Source organism: Psammomys obesus, unplaced genomic scaffold, assembly GCF_907164565.1.
Source record: "Psammomys obesus unplaced genomic scaffold, mPsaObe1.curated_primary_1811, whole genome shotgun sequence".
NCBI classification, from domain to species: Eukaryota; Metazoa; Chordata; class Mammalia; order Rodentia; family Muridae; genus Psammomys; species Psammomys obesus.
In genome coordinates, this window is record NW_026585987.1 from 3,358,866 (window position 1) to 3,384,731 (window position 25,866).

The 25,866-nt window shown below is 44.9% G+C and overlaps 1 protein-coding gene across 1 annotated transcript in view; it reads left to right on the forward strand.

Moving 5' to 3' along the window:
- The first annotated feature begins 1,055 nt into the window (after nucleotides 1–1,055).
- Pdzd2 (PDZ domain containing 2) overlaps nucleotides 1,056–25,866 on the forward strand; it is a 222,072-nt gene continuing 197,261 nt past the window's right edge. The window contains exon 1 of the mRNA XM_055601102.1: nucleotides 1,056–1,528. Coding sequence (XP_055457077.1) covers nucleotides 1,056–1,528 — 473 coding nt within the window. The remainder of the gene's footprint in view (nucleotides 1,529–25,866) is intronic.

Here is a 25,866-nt window from a genome sequence, read left to right on the forward strand (position 1 = left end):
ATCAGTTACAAGCAGGAGCCCCTCATCGATGATCTTCAGAAGCTTACTCTCCTGGGAACATTTGTATTATTAGGGAACAGACTTTGTGGACCCAGAGGCCTACCACAACAGCCCAATCCATTTTTGTCTGTTATATATAGGTCTCCAATTAGATTCCCGTCTCAAGCAAATAGCCATGATAATTTAAATTAATTTTGAGTAGCTTGAAGCTGACAGCCCTGGCATTGAAATACATGCTTTTGTTACGGAGGTAATTTATTTACATGGTGCTAGGAGCTGCTGCCTCTCTTGGAGCCCCTTAAAACCAAATCATGCAGTCTCAAAAGAGGTGACATACTTAGAAAAGGAGGAAGAGTGGTCTAGAACCTTGCTTATTTTTTCCGTGGGGTCTTTTCAATCAATCAGCCTCCTGGTTCGATGTGACTTTGAGGGTATATTGATGGGGGAAGTGCCATTCTACTTCCCTGATGATCAAGGAAATTTCCTGGAGAAGGGCAGTGTTGTAGAGGCTCCTGATGAGAGTGTGTGTGTGTGTGTGTGTGTGTGTGTGTGCTCAACATGGAGGGAGCAGGGACTGGCAGGGAGAAGGGAGGTATTTGGTTTCTACAATATGCTCCTATCTGACAAATATACATGGACCTTTCTCACCAGGCTGGTGTTGTAACTCCAAGTTTTTGTTTTCCCTCTTCCTCTCCCAGGTGTGAATGAGCCCAGGCAAGATGCTGTCACTGCTGAGGAAACAGCTGATTTCTATGTCATTTGCATGAACCATGCTGTGAAATGAACCAAGCAAGGACTTGTCAGATACTTCCTCCCATCCCCAGCTGAATACTCCAGAGCCATTGTTCCAGTGTTGTTTAATTGTGTCCTGTCCTCCCCTTGCCAAGACAAACCTCCCAGTCTCAGGGGAGGCATCCCCAAGCTTATCTGCTGGCCTGAACATGAACATGGGCAAAGCTGGTGATTGGGAGTGTTCCCAAGGGACGCGGGTCCCCATGGGGTCCAGTCTCCTTAAGCAGGACCTCTCATGATGCTGGCATCTGGGAGTGAGCACCATGCCCATCACCCAGGACAATGCCGTGCTGCACCTGCCCCTCCTGTACGAGTGGCTGCAGAACAGCCTGCGGGAGGGTGGGGACAGCCCCGAGCATCGGCTCTGCCAGGCAGCCATCCAGAAGCTGCAGGAGTACATCCAGCTGAACTTGGCTGTGGAAGGGAGCCCAGACCCACCTGATCAGAGTCCCCCAGAGATGGAGATCTGTACGGTGTACCTTGCCAAGCAGCTGGGGGACACCGAAACTGTGGGGCTCAGTTTTGGGAACATCCCTGTTTTCGGGGACTATGGTGAAAAGCGTCGAGGGGGCAAGAAGAGGAAAACCCAGGGACCGGTGCTGGATGTGGGCTGCATCTGGGTGACAGAGCTGAGGAAGAACAGCCCAGCAGGGAAGAGCGGCAAAGTCCGCCTACGGGATGAGATCCTCTCCCTGAATGGACAGCTGATGGTCGGAGTTGATGTCAGTGGGGCCAGGTAAGTAAAGAGATTATCAGCCAGAGTGCAATTCACTTATATCTTATTTGGAGATGTACCTATAGAGTTATGGGTCCCCTGGCAAGAAGCCAGTGACTTTTGTATCCTACAGGAAAACAGTCTTAGGCTCCTATTGCCTCATAACATCGTAGAAGTTAAAGCAGATGAGAAGAATGCTTGATTTTTTTCGAAGCTCACTTTCTAGAAATACCATTGATTGACCAGTATCAATATTTTCGCTTCATTTACTAAGAGCACCTAAACTCAAAGCATTCCCTGTCCCTGAAACTTGGGGGTAAGAAGAAAATAAACAGTATATAAAAAATATCCCATTGAAGTAGACTACATCCACTCAGCATCTCACTGCAATCAGAAACCCAAGGCTGTTGTCCTCAGTGTGCTTCATCTGTTCATCACTTCACCGACAACAGGCACAGGACACCCTTAGGCTCCAAGTGCAGACACCTGTCCTAGCATACCTGTATTTTCTACCCAACTCCTGCCCTCCAACACTGTAGGAAGTTAAGACAGGATAGTTATGTTGTATCCCTAGTAAATCATGCTTCCCCAAACCACTGTCTCGTTCAGAAATGGGCTAGGTGGGCTCACAGCACTCAGAACAGCCGTCATGGTTACAGTTTATCCCAGTGAAAAGATGAAGACTGAAACCAGCCATGGTGAAAGCCACAGGGTGGAGTCTAGGAGCAACCCCATGCCAGTTTCCAGTAGCGGCCTAGTATCTGCAGTGTACATGGTACTCAGAGGTCTCCGCATGAGTATTCCCACCAGGAAAGCTCATACGAGGCTCAGCGTCTAGGGTTTTTATGGTGTTGGTCATGTGGGCCTGACCTTAGTTACCTCATCTCTAGTCGCTCCAGCAGTAAAGTAATACCGTATGACCAAGAGCTACTACACAAACCATAGTTAGTATAAGATATGTGACATAGCCGAGTGCCCCCAGATACACAGAGGAGCTGTCCTTACACAGGATATGCCAAGGGCTTACCTGTTGCCTCCCAGGGCTGGTTAGAAGCCAGCCTTCCCTTCGGAATGTGTGTGGGTTGAACGCCTCAGTCCTTCTGAGTTCACACACTTCTGTGCACCTGGAGTCCTGGGCACCCATTTCCTCATAACAACACAGAACTTAACAGCAGAAGACAAGGAGACTAGTTTGATTTTTTTCTCAAGGCTCACTTCCTGGCCTTTTATGAAGAATTAAAAGACACAACACTTATTGAGCAGCAGCTACCAGAGCAGATATCTGCGCTAGCCAGTACCTCTCTTCTAGTCCTGTGTCTATATGAGAAGCTTAAATGGGAGAGCTCTACCACATTTACCTTGCCTGTGGTTAGCCAAGTAAGAGAGAGAAGTGGGACTTGAACCCAGGTAAGTCTAGCTCTACAGTTTGTGCTCCTAACCATGGTGTTTACACCTGGAGTCTTGAAGTCTGCCTGGTGCATAATTTCATGGATGGTTTATGGTTGCACAAAATACCTCCTTAGTATAACCACAACCACCAGGGGAAAAGCAAAACAAACCAACAGGGCCTCTTCTTACCCAAACCAACAAGGAAACAAGCCTTTTGCCTCATCTTGTAAAAGGAATTACACAGATTAGAATGGTTTTGCATTATTACAATGAAATACCTGAGGCAGGCTACTTATGGATCAAAGAATGCACTCAGCTCATCGTTGTGGCCTGTTGAAGCCAAGAAGCTCTCTGTATGTTTAGGCTCCAGTGAAGGCCTGATGGTAGATGGTGATGCTCAGGAACATGTTTGTCAGCAGACAAGAAGCTAGAGAGAGATAGGTTCCACCTTCCCTTTACATATCATGCTCCCAACTGAGCTGAGGACGTCCCACTCAGCCCCACCCCTTCTCTCCAGCACCTGCCAATATATTGCCACACCAAAGACCAAGCTTTCAACACATAAGCCCTTGGGAGACAGACCACACCCAAGCCATAGCAGAATTCCTTTGAACAACTTAGGTGCTACTGCAGTTCAGAGACTAGAAGCAAGACTGGGGAGCTTGGTACAGTTGTTTCTCGGGATCTGAGAAGGATTGCTTCCAGGATCCCTAGTGAATACCAAAGTCCCAAGAATGCTCAAGTCCTCATATAAATAGTGTAATATTTGCCTCTATAGTATTTGACTTCTGTGTGCTATTATTTCTAAACTGTTTATGATACCTAGTACAATGCAAATAGTTGTTAGCAATTATACTGTGTTGTTTAAGAAATAGTAACAAGGAAAGTGCTCAGTACAAATGCAAAGGTTTTTCCTGTTAGTATTTCAGCCTGCAGTTCTTTTACTCAGGTGCAGAGCCTGTGTATATGGAAAGCTGACTATTATTAGTATTTCAAAGAGTTTTTGAGTGTTTTTAATGTTTTTCCCCACTCATTATAACTGACAGTTTCTACTTTGCTATTTGGGGATTTGTCCTAAGAAATGTTAAGAAGGAACTAGTGTCCTACCAAGATCCCCATGTACCTCTGAATCATAGCTAGTATAAGGAACTCTTTGGGGCATCTGGTCTACCTCTCCAGTTTGCTTCTAAATTCAAAATTGTTTGATGTGGTATTATAGGCTGAATTGTACCCCAACCCCAAATTTCACGTGTTGAAATTTTAGATTCCAATGCCTCAGAACAAAAACTTGTTCAGCGGTAAGACTATTGCATACGTAGTTAGTTAATGATACGGTCCTTCTGAAGTGGGGGGTGGATAATGCAATGTGATTGTTGTCCTTATCAAAAGCTAATTTGGACACAGACACACAGGGAAAATGACATGTCAAGATGAGTTATGCTGTGACATGCCAAAGAACTGCCAGGAGCTAAGATTGATGACCAAAGCATGTTTGCCCACAGCACCGAGGGAACCTGCCTCTGCTAACTTCTTGGTCTTGTACCTTTAGCCTCTAGAGATTTGGGATTTTAAGTTTCTTTTTTTTAAGCTAGTCAGTTTGTGGTACTTTGTTACAACGCCCTTGGGGAGCTAACACAGGTAGACAGTAGCTTGACCTTCTTCATCTTCTGCAAAACCCTCTGTTAACTTTAAAGTACTGTGTCTGTCTTGGAGGAGGGTGCTTTGTTTTGAGTGTGGGAGGAACAAGTGCAAAATGTAGATGAGGTCATGATTGCTATTTCAAACTTACGTGAAATGCCATGGGTGAGTTTGAAAGCCCTCTTGCATGGAACCACACATCCATATACAACTCAGGCCCGTAGGAGCCTTCTCCATGGCTGGTACTCTTATGGCCCACAGTTTGCTTCTAGGTATAAGTTTTTGAGGGGTACTAGCTTCTTTCTTCTGTGAACTTCAGAGAACACTCTGAAAAAGTGAGGAATATCACATGCTTCCCTTGAAGACAGAGCTGGAAATACATGGAGAAGCCTCTGTTTATAAAATCCGTGGCCACCATTTTGGGAAATATGGGATTTTCTGAAATGTTTCGTTTATTTCTGTTTGGTGCAAGAAGAAATGGAGAAGGTTTTTACATTAGTTCCTACAAGGAATGTTTTGTAACCTTAGTCATACCCTCCACTAGCTCTCTATAAGTAAACCAGATCTGTTCCCTGAGGACACTTTAGTCCAAATTGGTAACAAAATGTGGAATCAATTAAGATGAACCCACATACCCAAACAAAAACAAATAGACTTTTCTGAAAAGTAAAAGGTCCACATTTCACTTTTAAAGTATATGTTGTTTTGTTTTTTGTTTTTTTTTTTTTTTCAAAATGTGAACTTTGGAGATTTTGTAGGTTAATAAATGTGACCCGAGTGCTGTTCAGAGGACACAGGGACACAGAGTGGCTTCTAGGGAGCCACTCTGGCTTCCAGGAGCCTTGTGACTGTGGGCAAGTTCCCTTGGCATAGGAGGCTGGTGCTGTTTTCCTAATAAGATGTGTGTGGTGGATTTCTCTGACACGGTGACTATGTAGCTGGCACAAAAAGCCGGCTCAGTCTAGAGTACCTTTTAGCACCCCACCCATTCAGCCTCAGGCAACCTGAACCCGCAGCACATGTCACAACAGAGAAAAGGCCTTTGAGTTTGAAAGAAAGAGCCTCAAAGTCTGCCCGGCTCCTCAGTCACAAAAGAGACAACGCTGGTTACATCACCGTGGCTCCCTTTATCCACACACAGTCTCTAACCCTGCACAAATGGGCTGTTTCCTATACGTACATATCTGTGGCAGGGTTTGGTATGTAGTAAGTGTGGTAAGAGGTTAGCCAGCATACATACTATTAAAATAGATCATAACAAACTACTATAATAACTTATGTGAATGTGCTTTATCTCTCAAAATATCATACTACACTGTATTTTTGAGCCTGTTGACCACAAATAACTGAAACAAACACTACACAGTTGCAATGGCCTGGTGCTGACCACTTACGTCAAAGGGACACGAACACATGCAGGCACAGGGTCTGACAGCTCCCCAGCCAGAGAGTGCCTATGTGTTCTTGGAGTGTGAGCAGTCTGTATGATCCCAGAAGAAAATCTTACGGGGCAAACGTGGCCTTCATACACTCAGAGTGACTGGCCACACGGCACGGGGGCATGCCACAGGGGCATGCCATGCAGTAAAGGCTGAGTGTCAGCCCTAGCCAACAGTCATGTACAAAAATAAGTTTAGGCTTGGTACAAGCTTAGACTCTGGTTACCCATGGCAACCTTGAGTTCTGTCTGGATTAAAGCAGAGTTAGGCAGAGTGTCAAGAGGGTACGAGAAGGTGTTACTTGAAGAAATGACTGCAGGTGGTGATGCAGAGAGAAAAGGAAGATTCTCCAATTATAGCTTTATAATATGCTCCCTAGGGCCACTTGGCACAGGATCTTGTCTCCCCACATATGTACCCAGAGGCACCTAGTGCTCCATGCAAGACTATATATATATGTGTGTGTGTGTGTGTGTGTAGTATACTATATATATAGTAAGAAGTGGTCATCTTCATGACCTAGAGATATTAAGGAAAGGTTAAATTATACTCAGCATGCTCTTTAAGAAGCCAGAGAAGCGTGTAACACACTTTAGAAAAGATTTCCATTGCGGAAGGTTAAAAGGAAAACAAATTTTAGCATTTAAGATTCAATTATCTGGAAAACTTGCCATGTGGAACAGCCCATTCCCCTAAGGATGTAGGATGAAAGAAGTCTGTGACCCATGCCGGTGACCCCCTTCATTCTTTTCAGCCTGCTTCCTTATCATGCAAGTTCATTTCAGGACTTGGTTTCTAGAAATTCTTTGAGTTCTACTTTCTTGTACCACAGAAGAAACTGAGGCTCGGAGGAGTGCTTTCCAGAGGTCACGTATGTTCACAGGGATCAAATTTATGCCCTTTGATTCGATTCTATGGCTCTTTCTGTTTGTTTTTTTTCAACCCTGTAAATAATAACAAATGGCATCAGGATAGTGTTCTATAGCCTATGGTTTATGATCAGAACAAATAGAAAGTTAAGTTTCTCTACATGTTTCATAAACAAGTGGGGGTTACCTCTAGAACCTTCCATCTCATTACAGGGTAGCTTATAGCGATTTCATGACAGTATCATTGCGATGGTTGGGCAGGAACACTAAACTTGCTTTCCTTCAGCTCCCAAGTGCCACCAGGCCAAGGCAGTGGAGAATCTGAGAGCCGTTGCCTGCCATCTTGTGGTTGAAATCAAGCACTGTGAGAGAAAGTCCCCTGAGCTTGGTGTGTTTCACGGCTGAGCTGTTAAAGTGACAGTCACAGGAGAGCTCTTTCTTGATTCAAACCGCCTGAACTGTGCTGAGCCATCAGAATGTGAACAGAACACTCTGTCTCCCCAACATTCACCTCTGGCCCCCAGGTTCTCACAGAAAATGACCCAATAAGTTACCTACCCTGCTGGGCTCCTCAAGACTGATAAAGAGGGAGTTCCCCAGTTAATTTGACTCTGGCCTCTAGACTTTCTCTGTGTAGCCCTGGCTGTCCTGGAACTCAGTCTGTAGACCAGGCTGGCCTTGGTCTGTCTCTGCCTTCCAAGTGCTGGGATTAAAAGCATGTGCCACAATCACCGAGCTCAGAAAATCTTTTAAGGTAAGTCAAGTAACTGAAGTTTCTAGCACTACAACTGGCTAGTGGGGTGAGTTCATAGAGAAAGCTGTCAGTGTTGGTACACCCTCATCCACAGCCATCCGTTGATGGGCCCATGCTGACCACAAACTCATTATGTAGCTTCAGGTACTCTTGCCTCCTGAGTCACGTGCTGGACTGACAGCATGTCCTGCCATTCCTGCTTTATGTAGTGCTGAAGAACCCTGGGCTTCATGCCTGCTGCAGCCCCAGCCCTTGATCCACTTGCTTCTGTGAAGGAAGAGATGACAGGAAGGGGGACTTTCCATGATGCAAGTCTAGACATGGTGGCACAGTGCTCCATCCGGATGTGTTTTCTTCCATCCCAACTACCTGCTTCCCTCATACCTGGATGCCAGTGCAGCCACAGACTCCAGGAAGATGGAAACCCCAACGTCCCACTTAAAGACACCTGATTTTAAACTGTTAGACTTACTTCTAGGAATTGCTGTCAGTAGGAAGCGTAAGCAGAAAAGCACCTAGCATGATTAAAGTGTTGCTGGTCTCACTTTCTACCCGCCCTCGGGGGCATTTCTGAGCCTTCTGCAGGAACGCTGACTCCCGCTTTACCTTGCAGACTTGCATATTGAACAGGTTTGAACATTTGTATTCTCTCTCTCTCTCCTTTTCTTTCTTCCTTCCTTTCTTTTTTTTTTTTTCTAAATGTCCCCAAATGACTTTCAAACTCTTTTCCCTAGAGGGTCTTTGAAATCCAACGCTTTGGTGCCTCAATCACCTCCTACCCTCTCTTAGAGATTTCTGAAGGGGAAGCAAGACACCACAGCCTGGCCCTCCCGGAAAGAGAAACCAAGGCTCCTGTCTTTCAATGTTCACTTTGGGTAGCTTTGAGAAGGCCAACTGTTTTAAGGGCCCAGCTGTGTACAATTTAAGATAAGACCAGCCAGGCATGGTGGCACACACCTTTAATCTCAGAATTTGGGAGGCAGAGGGGGCTGGAGCTCTGACTCCGAGGCCAGTCTGGTCTACAGAGCAAGTTCCAGGACAGCCAGTGCTACACACAGAAACCTTGTTTCAAAAACACAGAAAATGAAAAGTAAAAAACCAAAAACAAAAAGCAATTTGAGGCTATAGCTCACTTCTTGACATCCTTAAGACCCTGGATTGAAATTCCTACCACTGTCAAAACAAAAAAATAAAATAAGACAAAATGTGTTTAAACAGTTACCACAGAATTCTTCTATGAATGTGGTCTTCCTCCAAAGATTTTGACTATGTGAGTTTGATTTGTATTACTTATATATCTAAGAAAACAGAACTACTGGCAACTTTTTGGGTGGCTGAGCCTAATGGTGCTGAAATGTCGGAAGTGATATAATGTGGGGGCATGGGGCTCCCCAGGACTTAGAGGGGCTGGCTACACAAGGCCTCCAGTGATGGAAGCCTAATCTTCCATGCCTCACAACAGAAAAGGATGATCTCTCATCTACATCGTCTCCTGAACTTAAATTTACTTTTACTCCTTGAGGAGATAAAGGCTGAGCCTGAGGTACGTCCGTGGCCAAAGTACCTTTTGATTGAGTCCTTGGGCTGGGTAGGAGGTTAGCCAGTTTGAAAGGAATTGGGATTTATTAGGAAAGCCTTGGCCTTTGCCATTGCAGGTGTGTATTCACACAGACCCCGAAGGAAGCAAGGTCATCTGTGAGGGAGGAAATGGACAATGGATATCCTTAAAGTGGAACCCCATATAGAACCAATCTGCCACAGACTTTTAGGGCAGGTCACGGCAGTCCACGTGTGCACGCCTGCAAAGCTCTGCCTCAGGCTGAAGAAGGAGCAGAGAGGACACTGACCCGAAAAAGGCAAGCGACCCTGACAGAAAAGACACAAATAAACAAGGAAACAGTTAATGTGTTCGGCATTCCGGTCCTTGTGACCTCCCTGGAAAGAATTCAGACAAGGCACGTAGAGTTTAGGGTAGGATATAGACAGTTATTATGGAGCAGAGCTTGCTCTCAAGGGACGAGAGTGGACTGTGGGCTGTCCACTGTCCTGAGCTGTACCTCAAGCAGGCTTTATATTATTAATTAACTTATTCACGTCTGAGACCGAGAACCGTGATGTGGCCCTCGCTGGCCTGGGACTCACTATGTTGACTAGGGTAGCCTCAAACTCACAAAGAGCCATCTGCCTTTTCTTCCTATGTGCTGGGATTGAAAGTATATGCAACCTACACCTATAATCCCAGGAAGGCAGAGGCAGGGGATCTCATTGAGTTCGAGGCCAGCCTGGTCTACAAAGCAAGTCTAGGACAGTGAAGGCTACACAGAGAAACTCTGTCTCCAAAACAAACAAACAAACAAAAAAACTTAAAAAGAAAGAATACACAACAATGCCTGGTCTGTATTATTATCGGTTATTATTACTTAATTTTATCATACATACATAAAAATATATATGAGTATATATTTACCATATGTATTTTTTAATCTTATTCCTTCCCTCCTCCAACTCCTCCCAGACTCTCCCCAGCAGTTTCTGAGGGACTTTGTGCTATCCAGGTGATTGACAGGCCGCTTAGATTGTCTCTGGCAGAGGGAACACTAGTATGCCACTGTTCTTTATCAGAAGGCCTCATGCTTTAGAAGAGGTGTGTAAGGTTAGGACCCCGGGAGCCCCAGTAGAGGGCTCTCCATTAATGGCCTTCCAGGTGTGCAGAATGCCCCTCCTCCTCTCGGGACCATAGCTAGGACTATGGACCCATTGTCTACCCGCCATTCAAGGCCCGCTGCTCTAGTTTTACAAGCTGTTGACTCTCAGGGAGGGGTCCATCCCCAGTTTCCCCCAGGACTGCTAGTATCTAATTATCTGTCTAAAAGAGAGGTTCACCTGTGCGTTAATTAAGTAAGTATGTACAGAATGTGTGATCTTATTTTATTTTTTAAGACAGACTTCACTATGTTGCCCTGTCTAACCTGAAACACTCACAGAGATCCACCTGCCTCTGCTTCCAGGTGCTAGAATTAAAGGCACGCATCACAATGATTTATTTTTAATTTCTATGTGTGTGTCTGTGTGTATATATGCCATGTGTGTGCAGTTGTTAGGGAGGCCAGAATAGGATGTTGGCCCTGGATTTGGAGTTGTAAGTGGTTGTAAGCTGCCTGAAATGGGTAGTTGGAACCAAACTTGGGTCCTCTGGAAGTGTGGCAACTACTCTTAACCACGGAATCATCTCTCAAGGGAGCTTTTAATTAAAAAATATATATATATATACTGCAAGTCTTGTTCATTTTAGAGCAGTGGTTCTCAGCCTGTGGATCACAGCCCCTTTGGGGATCACATATCAGATATCCTGCATGTCAGATATTTCTTTGATCAACCCCCCCTGGTGAGGAGAAAGAGGATCCAGACAGAACTGATGAGACCTGATAAGCTCGGGTCAGATAGTAGAGGAGGAGGACCTCCTCTATCGATGAACCAGGCAGGGTCATAATGGGGGAAGAGGGAGGGAGGGTGGGGCCAGGAGGTGATGGGGGAGGGTCTACAGCTGGGATACAATGTGAATAAACTGCAAATAATAATAATAAACAATAGAAAATTTACAGTGATGAAGTAGCAATGAAATAATTTTACAATTGGGGTCACCACAACATGAGGTACTGTTTTAAAGGGTGGCAGCATTAGGAAGGTTGAGAGCCAATGTTTTAGAGTAACATGTTTACAAAGTTGCTGATTCATTCCTAGAATCCCCCATCCCTCCCCAGGTCCCGGATTTTCATTTATTTCAGCGGCATTGGTGAGACAGCATTTAAAGACAGAACCAGCTATGGGTTTGCTGTCCTGATCCCGCTCACCCAATGTTTCTCTGCCAGGCTCATCTGTGACCCTGTGTATAGCCTTCTCACCCTAACTCAACAGCTTCCTCTTCCTGATTCCATCTAATCTGTCTTCCTCTGCACTGTGTGTATTTCCAAGTACCTTTCTTGACAACTGTTTGCATAGGAAGGATCTCCACGCTCACAGTGAGCTATTGAGACAACAGAAGGTGGTATGAGAGGCCTCCTGAATCTAAACCCTGCTCTCTAGTTACTGCCACCAGCCCAGGGCCCTTCTTTCTTGCTGCTCTTGGACTGTCTTTCCAAGAACTCTTGAAGGGGGCTGGAGAGATGGCTCAGCAGCTAAGAACTCTGGCTGCTCTTCCAGAAGACCTGGGTTTGATTCCCAACCCCCACAAGGTAGCTCACAACTGTCTGTAACTCAAGTTCCAGGGGATCTGATGCCTTTTGTGGCCTCTGTAGGCCTATCAGACACACATGTGGAGCACAGGCATACATTCAGACAAAATACGCATAACCATAACGTAAAATTAAATTTAGAATACATATTAAAGAATTTTCTAAGTATGTACAAGTATACTGTGTCATTTTCTCTAGTGAGGACACATTGTCACACTATGGTGCATTTTTATTTTTCCACTTAAAACCCCATTTGAGAGGGGCTGGAGATAACTCAAAGTTAAGAGCATGTGTTGCTCTTCCAGAGGGCCTGAGTTCAATTCCAACCTATGTCAGGTGACTCACAACCTGAAACTCCAGCTCTAGGGGATCTCAGACCTTCCTCTGGCCTCTGGAGGCACATGCACTGACACACTCATATGCACACACACATATACAGACACACATATGTACATACATGCATACACATATGTACATACATACATATATATATACACATATATACATACACATATACAGACACACATACATACATGCATGCACACACATATATATACATATCCATACACAAGCGCACACACACACACACACATATACACACACTTAAAATTAAAATAAATAAATAAAACATTTTAGAGTTTGATTTAAATGAGACCGTGCCACTTTGTCTTCCACTCTTGAATAACTGTAATTGTACTGTTGTAGGTGACCATTAATATTTACTATTGATATACCTTCTTGTAAAGCTGCTGCTAATCCTTAACAGCTATATAACCAAATCACCACACAGAGACTATGATTTATTTAATTAACCTAGAACACGATGCTGGGCAATAGTTAGTCCATCCTAAACCTCCAAACCCTCATAGTTTCCTAACATTTTGATTTCCCACATTATACTTACTTTTAGTGATATATTAGGTCCAGTCCATCTTTCCACGTCGTTCCAAGATCTCCTCCTGCTCTGCTCTCCTAGCTCTGCCCCACCCTTTTTTCGCCCACTCATTTCCTGTCGTTTGGCTCCTCCCCTCTCCTTGCTCAACAGTGTGGCTAGTTGCTTTATTTTGGCCTGTTTACACAAAGTTGAGACAGGATGCTTAGAATAAGTATCACAATGTAATATCCGGATTGAAACCAGAGAGTGGGGAGGAGAAATCAGCATTTGAATGAACAAGGGTAAGGTGTATACATTTCAAAAGAACATTATACCAACATTGTACCAAGGTTTTCTTAGGTGTTTTTGTTTTTTGTTTTTGTTTTTGTTTTTAAAGTAGTCACCAATTGCTAGGTATTTTCTTTGTTCAAGCTTTGCTATTTCAGGAAGTCTGCAATCCATCTGTGTTCACATGTCTCTATGTAAATGTGCATTTTGCATGTCTGTAGCCACAACACTTGGGAGTCAGAGGCAGGAGGAGCCTGTATTTGTAGCTAGATTATATGACAAGACTCTGCTTCAAAACAAAAATATATGTTAACTTTATTACTCCTATTGCAGATCATTTCCCACAAGAAATTATACTAATTGATGTCCCCACTAACAGAAAAAAAAGTATTATTTTCTTTTCTTTTGTTTTTTTTTTTAATAAACAGCTTCTACCACAAAAATCTTTCAAAATCATGACTGTGCAAAGGTCTCTGAATTGTGTTTGCTTTCACTGACCTCTTTATGAAAGTCTTTTTCTTTTAGACAGGGTCTCACTGTGTTGCCCTGGCTGTCTTACAGCTCACTATGTAGACCAGACTGGCCTCAGACTCACGGAGATCTGTATGCCTCTGCATTTGGCCATTTTTGACACAGGTTTTCACGATGTTATTTCCAATTAAGCTGCTTTTGAACTCGAGGCATCCCTCCTGCCTCAGCCTCCCAAGTACAAGGGTTACAGGCATGCACCATGGCACTGGTTTATGGTCTTAACTGGTGCTTATTTGATCATGAAGTTTAACTGACTGTCATGTTTTGTTTACTTGTTTGTGTAACTGGCCTTCTGTCCTTGTCCCACGTGTGAGGGTGAGGGATTTGAACACTGATTTTAATCATTGTATCTTAGATAGGTAAATTTTTACCTAAGTTAATGTTAACTGCTATCTTGTGTCTTTTGGATGAGAGGTGTTTTTATGGATGAGAGCTGCTGGGTTTTGTTCGCTCCTCTTTCCAGTTTGTTTTTGTGGTGGTAGGGGTGGGCCCAGAGCTATGTGAGTTCCAAACAAGCCCTCTGACACTAAGTTATGTCCCCAACCCCAGGTTGCTTCTTTTGTAATCATCTTTTTTCTGCTTTACCCCTTACACCGATGCCGTCTCCCCGAAGACCCGATACTCTCCTTCCAATTTTAATGATTATATTTTAAAATTCATCTTCATGATTTAAATTTTTTAATCTAACTAGCATTTCTATGAATGTGGGACAACAAAAATTATATCTTAACTCTTTCTAAATTTCAGTGTGATTGTAAAAACACCACTTACTAGTAATCTTTGTACCTGAATGGATATGTGAGGCTTGGTTTATTGTGGCTGCATATGTATGCACATATTTTCTTTACAGTGTCTACCTCTGGGCTGGAGCAGGTTCTGTGCTGTACTAATGCTGGTCTCTTTCACCACCTGACTGCTGAAATTTCTTCTGAGGCTTTTTGAGATGTTTATCCTTTGTTCTTTCCAAATTCCACCCCTAAGTCATGATACTGAGTTTTCTAAAGCCATCATCGTAGGGGATGCTGCCTTCCACCATGCTCCAGTCTTCTAGGTCCAGTTCAAGTCCCACTAGAGATCCAATCTCTCCTCCTCCTGTAAACAACAACTTGTATTTAATTCAGGAAGGTGGGGATAGGCAGGTTTCTAAACTCTCCGGACTTTTGTACTCCTGCTGTACTCATGCTCTCATAGCCCCCGAGACTGAATTTGAAGGGGTTTATCCTCAAGAGTGGGTCATGTTTCATAGCACAGGTAACTTTTAGAGTGTGAAATGGTCAGGGTGGGTCTCACCTATTCACAGGAACACTTTCAAAGCAGTAAAGCTAGAACCAGAGGGACAGGGAGAATGCTCCCATCTGGCCTGAAGGAAATAGAACACCCAAATGAATAGTCAAGAGTGGGACTCTAATCCTACAAGTATGAATAGCCAAATTCTGCCAACAACAAGTGATCTTGGAGGTTCTGAGCTGTAGAAGAGATGATTGGCAGACCCAGCCCACCATCCCATGCCAGCCTTTGCCATGCTGAGCAGAGCCTGGCTAACTCGTGGCTTGATTTTACCCTTAAGAACCATAGTAAGGGCTGGAGAGATGGCTCAGCAGTTAAGGGCGTGGCATTCTCTCCCAGAGAACTCAAGTCCATTTCCCAGTACTTATACAGAGGGTCGAAACCATCTGTAATTCCAGTCCCAGGGATCCAGCGCTCTCTTCTGGCCTCTGAGGGGTACAAGTCGTACATGCAAACAAGCCATCCCTAAACATTAAAACAAACAAACAAACAAACAACCCCCCAGACCCTATTGAACTTGAGTGATGTGTGTTTCCTTTAAAGCCTCTGCATGCATAACATTTTATACCGTAAGAGAGAAGTATTAGGAGGGCCACGTGAGGTAGCGGTCCCCTCCAGCCTCTACTCCCTTCTCCACGTGGGGATCACACCTCCCTGGTGCTCACATCTCCCTGAGAATGAGTTCTGTTCTGGCGTGTTTTCTGCAGCTGCATCACTGTCCATCTGGCTGTAAGGGCTACCCCGGGGAAGAAGGCAGTTGATGCTGACAGCCCAGCATTAGCCTCAGAAGCTGTGTTCTAGGCTTTGGCTTAGCCTGGCTAAGCTTTGGATCACACCTTTAGATGGAAAGGAGAAGCTTTGGGGAAAACACATGGTGGGGGGGGAAGCATACAGACATTGTTGCCAGTAGTTCCTTCTGAAGATAAGGCGGATACAGGACGGAACCTATGGGAGGTCTGTAGGGATTAAATGAGGTGATGCTTAGGGGGCTCATGGAGAGTGATGCATGGAACTCTCTAGAAACAGTAGGTCATAGGTAGTAGAAAAACCTTCTTTGAAACACTTGTCCTTCCTGCATGAAGTTCTGGGTATTCTAAATTGTTTTGTACCTCAGGACTCTAACCCTTCTCCCCTCCACCCCCAAATCTCCAATCCAATCTCTACCTGGGAGAGATACCCTCAGTCCTGCCAGGACACTTGATTGGTATCCAGATTTATCTCCTGGGAGTTTGGAGTTGAGCTGGCGTGGCCAGGCTGCTGTGTAAACAGCCTGAAAGGTCTCCAGGAAGAGGCCTGGAATCAGGTCCCAGAGGCGGCTGGAGCAAAGCATGCACCAGTCACAGAAGGACAAACCCGCAGAAAAAGCCTTTAGAAGGACACATTGTAGGTATACGGGCTGGGACGGTTCCCAGGAAGACAGGGGCAGACAGACACCAGTCCTCACCATGCCCAGCTGGACTCTGTTTCATGACAGCTCTGTGTCCTCATAAAAGATGTTTTGCAAACACGTAAGCCCCTGTCAGAAGTCTGCTGTGGAGACAAAGCTGGTTCTCATCCGCCCGGGAACACCATGCTCAAGAGCTGATCCCGCATAAACACACAAAAAAATTAAATTGCCTTTTCTTTGGACTTTTTCCAGAATCTGTCAGCACAGTTAAATTTCCCGTGGCCTCTGGAGGGCACTATTTAATTAACTTTATTTTGTGATAGTGTGCAGGGTACCAGTCACAAGTGCTAAGGGGGTTTGTACTGACGACGCCTACCAGTCGGTGAGACACCGAAATACCCAAAGGCCGCCTGGCACTTGTAGATTGCTTTCTTTCGACAGGCGTGTTTTTAGCTGGTACTGAATGAAATGAACGCTTTTCCTTTCATTGAGTTTCAACGAATGGAGAGACCTGAGGTTACCGCTTGTGAAAGGAGCCAGTTCAAATTTAGTTGGCCTTTAATTACTTGATGGAGGGAGACGTAATTTTTAAGGATTTGGGGTCATATATTCCTTTTTAACTAGGCATGAATTAATAGAGCGTGGGTATAAAAATAGGAGACATATTGAAAAAGAGCTCACTTCACGTGGGCTAATTACCTGGAACCCCCCCACATACACACACATTTAGATGAGGGGTGCTCCTGCCTCATATCTTTAAGCCCCCGGGGTGTTGTATTGGTTTCTAGCTGGGCTGCTGGTGGCTGGGAAGTGGGAGCTAGAGCAAAGGGGGGAGAGTTTGCTGCTTCTATCTGCTCACTGCCACCAAGGCCGGAAGGTAGGAGTGAGGGTCCCCAGCAGTCTTAAGCTCACAGTCCTTCACTAATTCTCCCTCCCTCTGTCCATCCCGCCTCCCCTTCCTCTCAGGCTTTCTCCCATTTTTCTTTCTCTCTTTTATAATTTATTTGAGCAAAAAACTGTTTGCCGTATGATGCAACTATGTTTGCTGACCAGCAAGCCCTGTGTAGACTCCCAGTTCCCTCTTCCCCTGAGCCCCTGGAAACCACCATCTACTGTTGGTCCCTGTGCATTTGCAGCCAGCTGGGCGGGGTCTGAGATGGCCTGGCTTTCACTTAGTTTGGTGCCTACTGCTCCAAGGTGTATGTCCAAATTGCTCTCCCTCCATGTTTCAACAGTTCTATGGAAGATAGGAGCACACTTGTCCACTTACCCGTCAGTTGATGGATGCTTGGATATTTGGGCTATCCCCCCTTTTTTTTTTTTTTCATTTCACTTATATTGAGAGAGAGAACCGAAGTGCACACGTCATTGTGTGTATGTGGCAGAGAGAAAACTGCAGGGCACTTGCCTCGGAGCATGCGTCACCGTGCACGTGTGGCAGTCAGAAGATGGCTCCTTTCGGTTTTCAGGAGCTGGTTTTCGTCTTTGACTGTGGTCCCACCGATGCCCCAGGTTGTCAGGCTCCTCAGCAAGCCTTTACAAGCAGAGCTACCGCGATGGCCGCAGTATCTCCTTATAGACAGCACAGCTGTGGGTATGAACGTGCAGGGTTTTCTTGCAACAACGCTATGCTTTCACTTTCCCTGTACATATATGTAAGATATATAGGAATGGAGCTGATGGTGAGATGGTCACCAGGGGTCACTTTTTTGAGGAATGCAGAATCACTGCACCATTTCACATTCCCACCAGCACCAGATAAGCATTCTCATCCCTTACATTCCTACCCAAACTTTTATCATGTCTTTGCAAGGTTGGAGGGTGGGGTGGCTAAGGCAAGGTCTAGCCAGTGTAGCACAGGCTGGCTTTGAACTCACAATCCTCCCGTGTCAGCTTCTCAAGGCAGTGTGCTACCATCCTTAGCTTGTTGACGCCTCCCTGGCTATTCTAGCCACAGTGGGGCAGTACCTCACTGTGGTTCTGATTATTTGTGGCGCTGAACATTAGATGAGCTTTGGGACCTGAAAGCCATGTCTTTGGAGAAATTGTAATATACATTTTAGCTCTGTCTTAAAATTAGGTTAGTTACCTCGCTTTTGTTGCTAAGTTGTAAGAATTCTATCAGATGCATAATTTATGATCTTTTCTCAGGTGGCTGCAGATGTTAAGCACTTGCCACTGATTGCATTCAACAGTCACCAAGGGATGAGAGTATCCCATTGATTTACTTATTTGGGGGGGAGAGTAGGAATCAGAGGACAACTTGTGGGCGTCAGCTCTCATCTCTCATGTGGGCTCTGGGGATCAGACTTAGATTGTCAGGCTTAGTGGCAAGTGACTTTCCCTCCTGAGCCATCTCATCAACCTGGCATAAAGCTGCTCTGGCAGACTCAGAAAGATCCTCTCTGAAGTCAGCTCTCAGACAGCTGCTGGAGAGGTGGGACAGCAGACTCACCATTCTCTGGGGATGGGTGGGGCAGGGGTTCCCAGACTTGGCATGCCTTACTGACTCTTAGTGAGTGCTTTAGACCTTGGGCCAACTGCAGGTGTTCTTGAAGGGAAAGCTGATTTCAGTCATTTTATCCAGTGTTCTTGTTGCCTTTCAGGAGGGGTGGATTGTTTTAAAGGCCTTGATCTTAGCACTGCAGAAATACACACACACACACACACACACACACACACACACACACTTATCCAAAGCAGGAAACAGAAACTCTGAGTAGAGTGCTTCCCTATGGCTCTTATTTACTTGCTCAACCTAATCACCACAGAAAAGCACTCTTGGGAGATGTACTCTCTTGTATAGTACCAACATGGATTTTCTTCTCATGTATCTGATTCTGTTTGTTTAATTTTCCACCAAATCATTCTCTTTAGATAGTTAGTCTAATGGTCTAATGGCTTTTTTACTTGTTAAATTGCTTTCTTTTATGTAAAAATTTGAACTGTCTGTTGTTTTGGTTTGATTTGGTTTTTTGAGATGGGGTCTCTCTATGTAGTCCTAGCTGTACTGGAACTTGTTATGTAGACCAAGTAGACATAGCACTCACAGAAATCTCCCTGCCTTTGCCTCCTCAGGGCTGGGGTGAAGGCACTCACTATCATACCTGCCCGTGAAGAAGTTATTAATTTACCTCTTTAGGACACCCATTGGTCTCTATCAGTCCTCTCTCAGAATCCCTGTATTGACCATTCTGTCATTTCACCAGGCCCTAGAGCCTTGACCATAGTCAGCTCTACCTGTGTTTCCCAGACTTGCAGACATTTGATCAGCAGGCTGGAAGCTGCTAGGAAGAAGTCAGATGGTTTGTCATAAGGCATCTGCACAGTGCCTAAGTGTCCTGTTTGTACTGATCTGAGGGCTGTGGGCAAAGCACTGACTTCGTCTGGAGACTCATTGTTTTTCCAGATAAGCCTTTTCATAGACTCAGCTCAGCGGGTTCATCCTGAAGTTGCATCTCCTGAGGAATTCTCCCAGGGGTACAGGCCTTCCCTGGTGCTTTATGAGGTGTGAGGAAGCAGCTCCCTCCCTGTGCTTTTCCTGGTCACAGCTCATTAACCAGTCATAAAGAGATGTTCTAGGGAGGGTGACACTAGAGAGAGGAGGTCATGGTGACATGGACAATCCAGAGTGATTGCCTGGGAAGCGAAGAGGGGTCAAAGTGGTTGAATTTAATGGCATAAAGAATAACCAAAGGGTGGGAAATACCAAAAACAGGATGAAATGTTTGGCCAAAGATAAGGTACTCAGAATAATTAATAACAATGAGTAAAAATTATTTTTTAAAAATAATTTTAATTTTTATTGAAAATAGATTTTTATACAATATATTTTGATCATGGTTGACCCTGTTTTTTAATGAATATTTTTTACAATAGGAGACAAGATTAGAATCCAATCCAATATACTGTACATGCATTTTCTATATTTTAGTTTTTACTTACTTTTTTTTTATACTTCCTCTGTAATTTATTGGGATGATGAAGGCTAATGTGATGGTTCCTCAGAAAATAAATGCAGACTTAAACCAGTGGTCTAGCAATTCTAAGCATATTCTCTAAAGAAATGAAAGCAGAAAATTGAATAGCTAGTTGTAAACCTTTGTTGATAGTAGAATTATTCACAATTGTAAAAAAAAAATGTGGAAAACACCTAAATATCTAGGGATGGATATAGAAGCAAAGTGTGTATAGACATACCATTGTGGTTTGCATGTCTATTACATGCTTGTATTGAACTGACAGCACTGTCTTGAGAGGTTATGGAACCTTTGCAACATAGATAGGACCTCACTGGTGGGCATTAAAGGCAGGCCTTGAGGATGTAGTCTAGCCTGTCTCCAATTCCACTTCCTGAATCACTAAGATGTGGGGAACCTGGCTGCACACTCCCAATGCCACAGAAATGCCACCCCCACCATCACGGTTTTCCAGCCCTGGTGGACAGCCATGGAGTCTAAGAGCCATCTGAAACATTGTGTGTTTCTTCCAAAGCCTCTCTCCTAAGCGTATAGATGGCTATCTTCTTGCTGTGTTCTTACATGGTGTGTGTGTGTGTGTGTTTGTTTGTGTGTGGGGGGGTGTGTGTGTGTGTGTGGGTATGGGTGTGTGTATACACAAGTCTGTGTTATGCAAGATAGCCAAGACAAATACTGTATGGTTTCCGATAGGAAAGGATTTGAATAGTCAAATTACAGAGACAGAAGTCACAGTGGAGGTAGGAATGGGCTGCACTGGGGGTTGGCAGTCTGACAGGCACATCTTACAATGGCCTGGTAGAAAAGCTCTGTAGAAGGGCGTGTGATGACTTGGGGATGCACTGCACTATAAGCTCTGAGTGATGCATTATGATACATGTAATTTATCCTATTTTCAGCAAGTAGGGTAAGTACAAAACCAGGGCCATGTTCAGCAGTTCATACCCATGACCCCAGCACTGCGGAGACTGAGGCAAGAGGGTTGCCAGGAGTTCTGAGCTAGCCTGGGCTATATAGTGAGCCCTCTATTCCAAAATAAAAATGCAAATCTGTTGTAAGAGGACAGGTCAGAGGTCACAGGGGACCAAGGCCTCTGGGGACTGTATGTATCATTAGTCTGGGAGATCCCCATGCCCTACGCCATCTCACTTCCATCCTCAATGCTTACAGGCAGGTCTGGCTAATCCAGGGATGTGGTATTATTGACTCTATAGCTAACCATTATTCAGGATCTGTTTCATATCTTTGAAAGTTGGGTTTTAGCCTCCCAGAGCCTGCCTCACTGACTAAGGAGGTAAGAGCTCATCTAAGAGCAGCTCTGTGAACCATTTCCTTACTCTACACCTTCAGGAGCTTGTGATTAACTTCTTATCAATGAGACTAGAGAAACAAGAGCTGAGGGGTCTTGGCTTGGCTGCAATCTTTAAGTAGCACACACCTAATAGGTAAAGAAAATGCAAGGCCTGGTATAGTGGTGCACATCTTTAATCATAGCACTCAGTGAACAGAGGCAGGGAATCTTTGTGAGTTCAAGGCTATCCTGGTCTACATGACAAATGCCAGGATAGACAGGGGCACACAGAGAGACCCCCTTCTTTCAAGAAGAAGAGGAGAAGGATGAGGAAGATAACAAGAGTGTATTGAATAAAAAGAAGAAACCTTCTTCCTCCTCCTCTTCCTGTTCCTCTTCTTCTTCCTCTTCTTTTTTTCTTTTCTGTTTTTTTCTTTTGTTGTTGTTATGGTTTGGTTTGTTTTTTGGTTTGGTTTGGTTTGTTTGTTTGTTTGTTTGTTTTCAAGATAGGTTTCTCTGTCTATGTTACCCTGGAACTTGCTCTGTAGACCAGGCTGGTCTCAAACTCAGAGAACTCTGCCTCTGCCTCTGTCTCCTCAGTCTTGGGATTAAAGGCATGCACCACCACCACCTGGCTAAATGTTCCTTCTTAAAACAGAAGTCTGTTATCTTTCTGTTACTATAATAAACGCCTGAAAAGGCCAGCGTTAATAAATAGGCTACACAGCTTTGGCTCATAGTTTAAGACTTCATTCCATGATTAGTTGGCCCCATTGCTTTGGGCCTACGGTGACACATCTTAGTGGGAGCCTGTGTCAGAGAAAAACCATTCCTCTCATGACAGAGAAGCAGGAGGGGATAAAGAGGAAAGAAAGAAAGCTTTCTGTGGGTCCTACCTCTTAAAGTTTCACAATAGTGTCATGCTGGAGACCAGGCGACATGGGCCTGTGAAGGGCACTTCAGATTCAAACTGTTCTTCAGTTGCAGGTTGTACATCCCTATCACAGACCCAGAGGTTTATTACGCAATGAGAATTAGGTCCGTTATCCTTTTCCTTGTCCTCCCAGTGTGGGGGATTTGTTTTAATAATCAGGGGATGGGGAAGGCAATGCATACCTGCAATCTCTGAAGTTCAGAAGTAGAAACAGACAGATCAGGGGTTCAAGGCTATCCTGAACAACATAGGGAGTCTGAGGACAGGCTAGGCTACATGAAATACTGTCTCAAGAACAAACAAAACAAACAACCCTGAATGAACTAGGCAACCCTGTCTCTTGGCAAGCTGTGCCCTTCTCTACTTGGTCCGTATTTCTGCCAGGAGCAAAAGTCATGGAGAATGCTGTCATAAAGCCTCCTGGATCATTTGGCATATCTGTAATTATCCACCTCAGAATAAAAAGAAGCGTTGTGCTAAGTGAGTTCTCATCTGCTGTGTTGACATATGGGTTTCACCATTGGCTCTCCTAGCTCTCCAGTCTGACTTGTATGACTTGAAATGGAGAAAACGCATCCTGGTGGTACTTAGGCATGCTCGTTTCCTTTTCCCATAGAAACTAGTAGTAATTTTAGTGGGTTTGTTTGGGGACTGAGGAACTTTACACAATTTTAATAAAATTCCACAGCTTGGTCAGTCTACACCCTTGTTTCTTTCACAGTGCTTTTTACCATTATGGCACTGTGATGATCAAAGCGAAGGTATAAGCAAAGGCTTTTTCCGTCACTTGTAGAAATTCTGTTTCCGGGTCACCTGGTCTGCTGAGAATTGTAAAAACAAATCATATATCTAATCTACTCTGGACTTAGGTTCCGTGTCTCGTGTGGATCTGTGTTGCATTTTGAAACAGACGACTGTACCTGGAGCCCTCCACACACAATGCAGACACACTGTGCTGGTGTGTGCTCTTTTTTGTTGTTGTTGTTGTTTTGGTTTTTTGAGATGGCGTTTCTCTGTGTAACAACCCTGTCTGTCCTGAAATTTACTCTGTAGAGCAGGCTGGCCTCGAACTCATAAGAGATCCACCTGCCCCTGCCCCCTCCTGAGTGCTGGGATTAAAGGCGTGCGCTATCACCACCTGGCTTGGTGTGTGCGCTTAAGAGTGGACTAGTCCAGCATGAACAGTAGACTGTAGCCCAGCAGGTGAACAGAGAACTGAAGGCAAAGCCAGTCGAAGCAGCCAGATCTGCAGACTCTGTCCTGGGTCTTATTGTCAGAGGACAAGGAGCTCCCACCTGCCAGCTAGTATAGTTTTTACATTTTTAAAAGCTCACAGAAAAGTTGAGGCAGAAACCATGTGTGGCCCGGAGAGCCACAGTGCTCACTGTCCTGGCCTTTTACAGGAAAGTTTGACAGCCCCACTGTTATGTGTTAAAGCTTAGCAGGCTTTCACGGCTCTCCTCAGGATGCCCTAAGAGCCCTCGACAACAAGTCTGAATGTGAAGCTGGAGGCCGAGGAAGGTTTGTTTTGGATTGGATTAACCAAGCAAGGGCCTGATTTCCAAAAATCCCTGGGTTAGTGCAGTCACTGGAGGGACTCAGGTGATGCCTGGGCTGTGTGAGGGAAGCAGCAGCCATCTTTTCTGTTCAGAAGGTTCATCTGGGATACAGGGCACCAGTGGCTGCTGACTCACTCTTGTGGAAGGGGCTGCAGCCACCTGAGCCCCTTCCCTGTCTCCTCCTGAACTCTCCTGGCTCCTGGGCCAGGGTAAGGCATGGAGTCCCTGGGGCAGCAGCTGGGCCTGTGGCTTCTCTATCCTTGTGGCTTCTTAAGCTGCTCTGAAGGTTCTGGGAGCCTGCTGGGTGTTCCGTGCTGTATGAAGGGCACTAGCTAACTGCAACTCTACAATATCAGAGGGGTCAGAGGCTGAGGCAGCATGCTGGGCTCCTGGATTTCCCTGGGAGTCCAGCTTGTCCTCACATGTGTTCCATACTTCTGGCTCCCCTTCATTTCCTTCCCAGTTGCCTGGCCCACTGACCTTAGATGTCTACCTAGTTCCCACAGTTGTGTGAGGATCCCTGTCACAAGTCTGTCCGTTGCCCTGTATTATTCCCAGTGTTTCTGCTGATCTCATCAAACCAACCTGACTGGAAAAAACCTTTCAAAATAAAGAGGTAAGACTTGAAGCAGTAGGAGGAAGCACTAAGATAGAAAAGGGAATGAGACTGTGTACACACAGGGCCCAGCATGGTAGTGCACTGAGTAATCCCAGCACTTTTGAAGGGGAGGAGAAGAGGGGTGCAAGGAAAATCAAGAGTTCAAGGTCATCGTTAGCTAGTGATAGTGAGTTCAAGGTCAGTGTGAGCTTGAAACGCTGTCCAGAGTGCGCCATATAACTACACTGTTCCTCTAGCAGAGCCCCACCTCACAGCTCTGGAATCAGAGTCCGGAGGACTTTAAAAATTAACGAGGGCCAATGAGATGGATCAGTGGGTAAAATGCTTGATGCTGAGCCTGATGGCCTGAGTTTGATTCCTGGAACTTTGCATGGTAGAATGAGGGAACTAACTTCCATAAGATATCCTCTGACCTTCACACACACGTGACACACATGAACACATACATTCACGTGGACACACAATACATAAATGTAATTTTAAACATAATATACTCCTTTAAAGAGAGAGAGAAAGAAAAAAAAAAAAAAACCAAAGTTCCAAGGACCAATCTGCCCCACAAATGAGCAGATGAATATTCTACAGCTTGTCTGGAGGCATTGTTCTCTAAAGATTGATTCAGTACAACAAAGGCAAAGGGGCACAAGTTTTATCTATGTCCTTCACAAGCCTGAGGTTCTCAGTGGTGGGTTTTCATGGACATAGTACTCTAACATCAATGCAAATTGACTAGAAGACCCTCTCCGCCTGCATGTTCTAGCATAGTCAAGGCATCTCCACAGAGAGTCCAGCTGTGAAGGTAAGGCTGCAAACACCTGGAGGCCTTGATTATTTGACCTTCCATCACCATGTCTTCATTTCAGCAGCCCCAGTGTCTCACCTGACTTTTCCAAACCACCCTAGGTCACTTCACCTGAGGGGATCCTCCAGAGTTCTCAGCAGAAAGAGGTTGGGGCTCCTACTCTAGAGCCAGGACATCATGAACCTCCTCCAGCATTGGTACCAGCTGCAGAAAAACAGGAAAAAGTAATCACATTTGAGTTCCTTCGATTTGCTTTCAATTCCTCCCCGCCCCCGACCCAGAGGTCATCTTTGAAGACTAGTCTGTTTACAAGGCTGCTGGACCCTTCATTTATCATTGCAGTTATCCTTGAAGAAGACTTGAGAGTTTGGAACAAACAGTTAAGACAGATGTTTGCTGTTGTGCGCTTTCATTATTTTGACCTTACTAATGGCCAGAGAAGAGAGACTTTTGCTCTTCAGAGGCCAACAAAGCCAACAAATCTGGGCC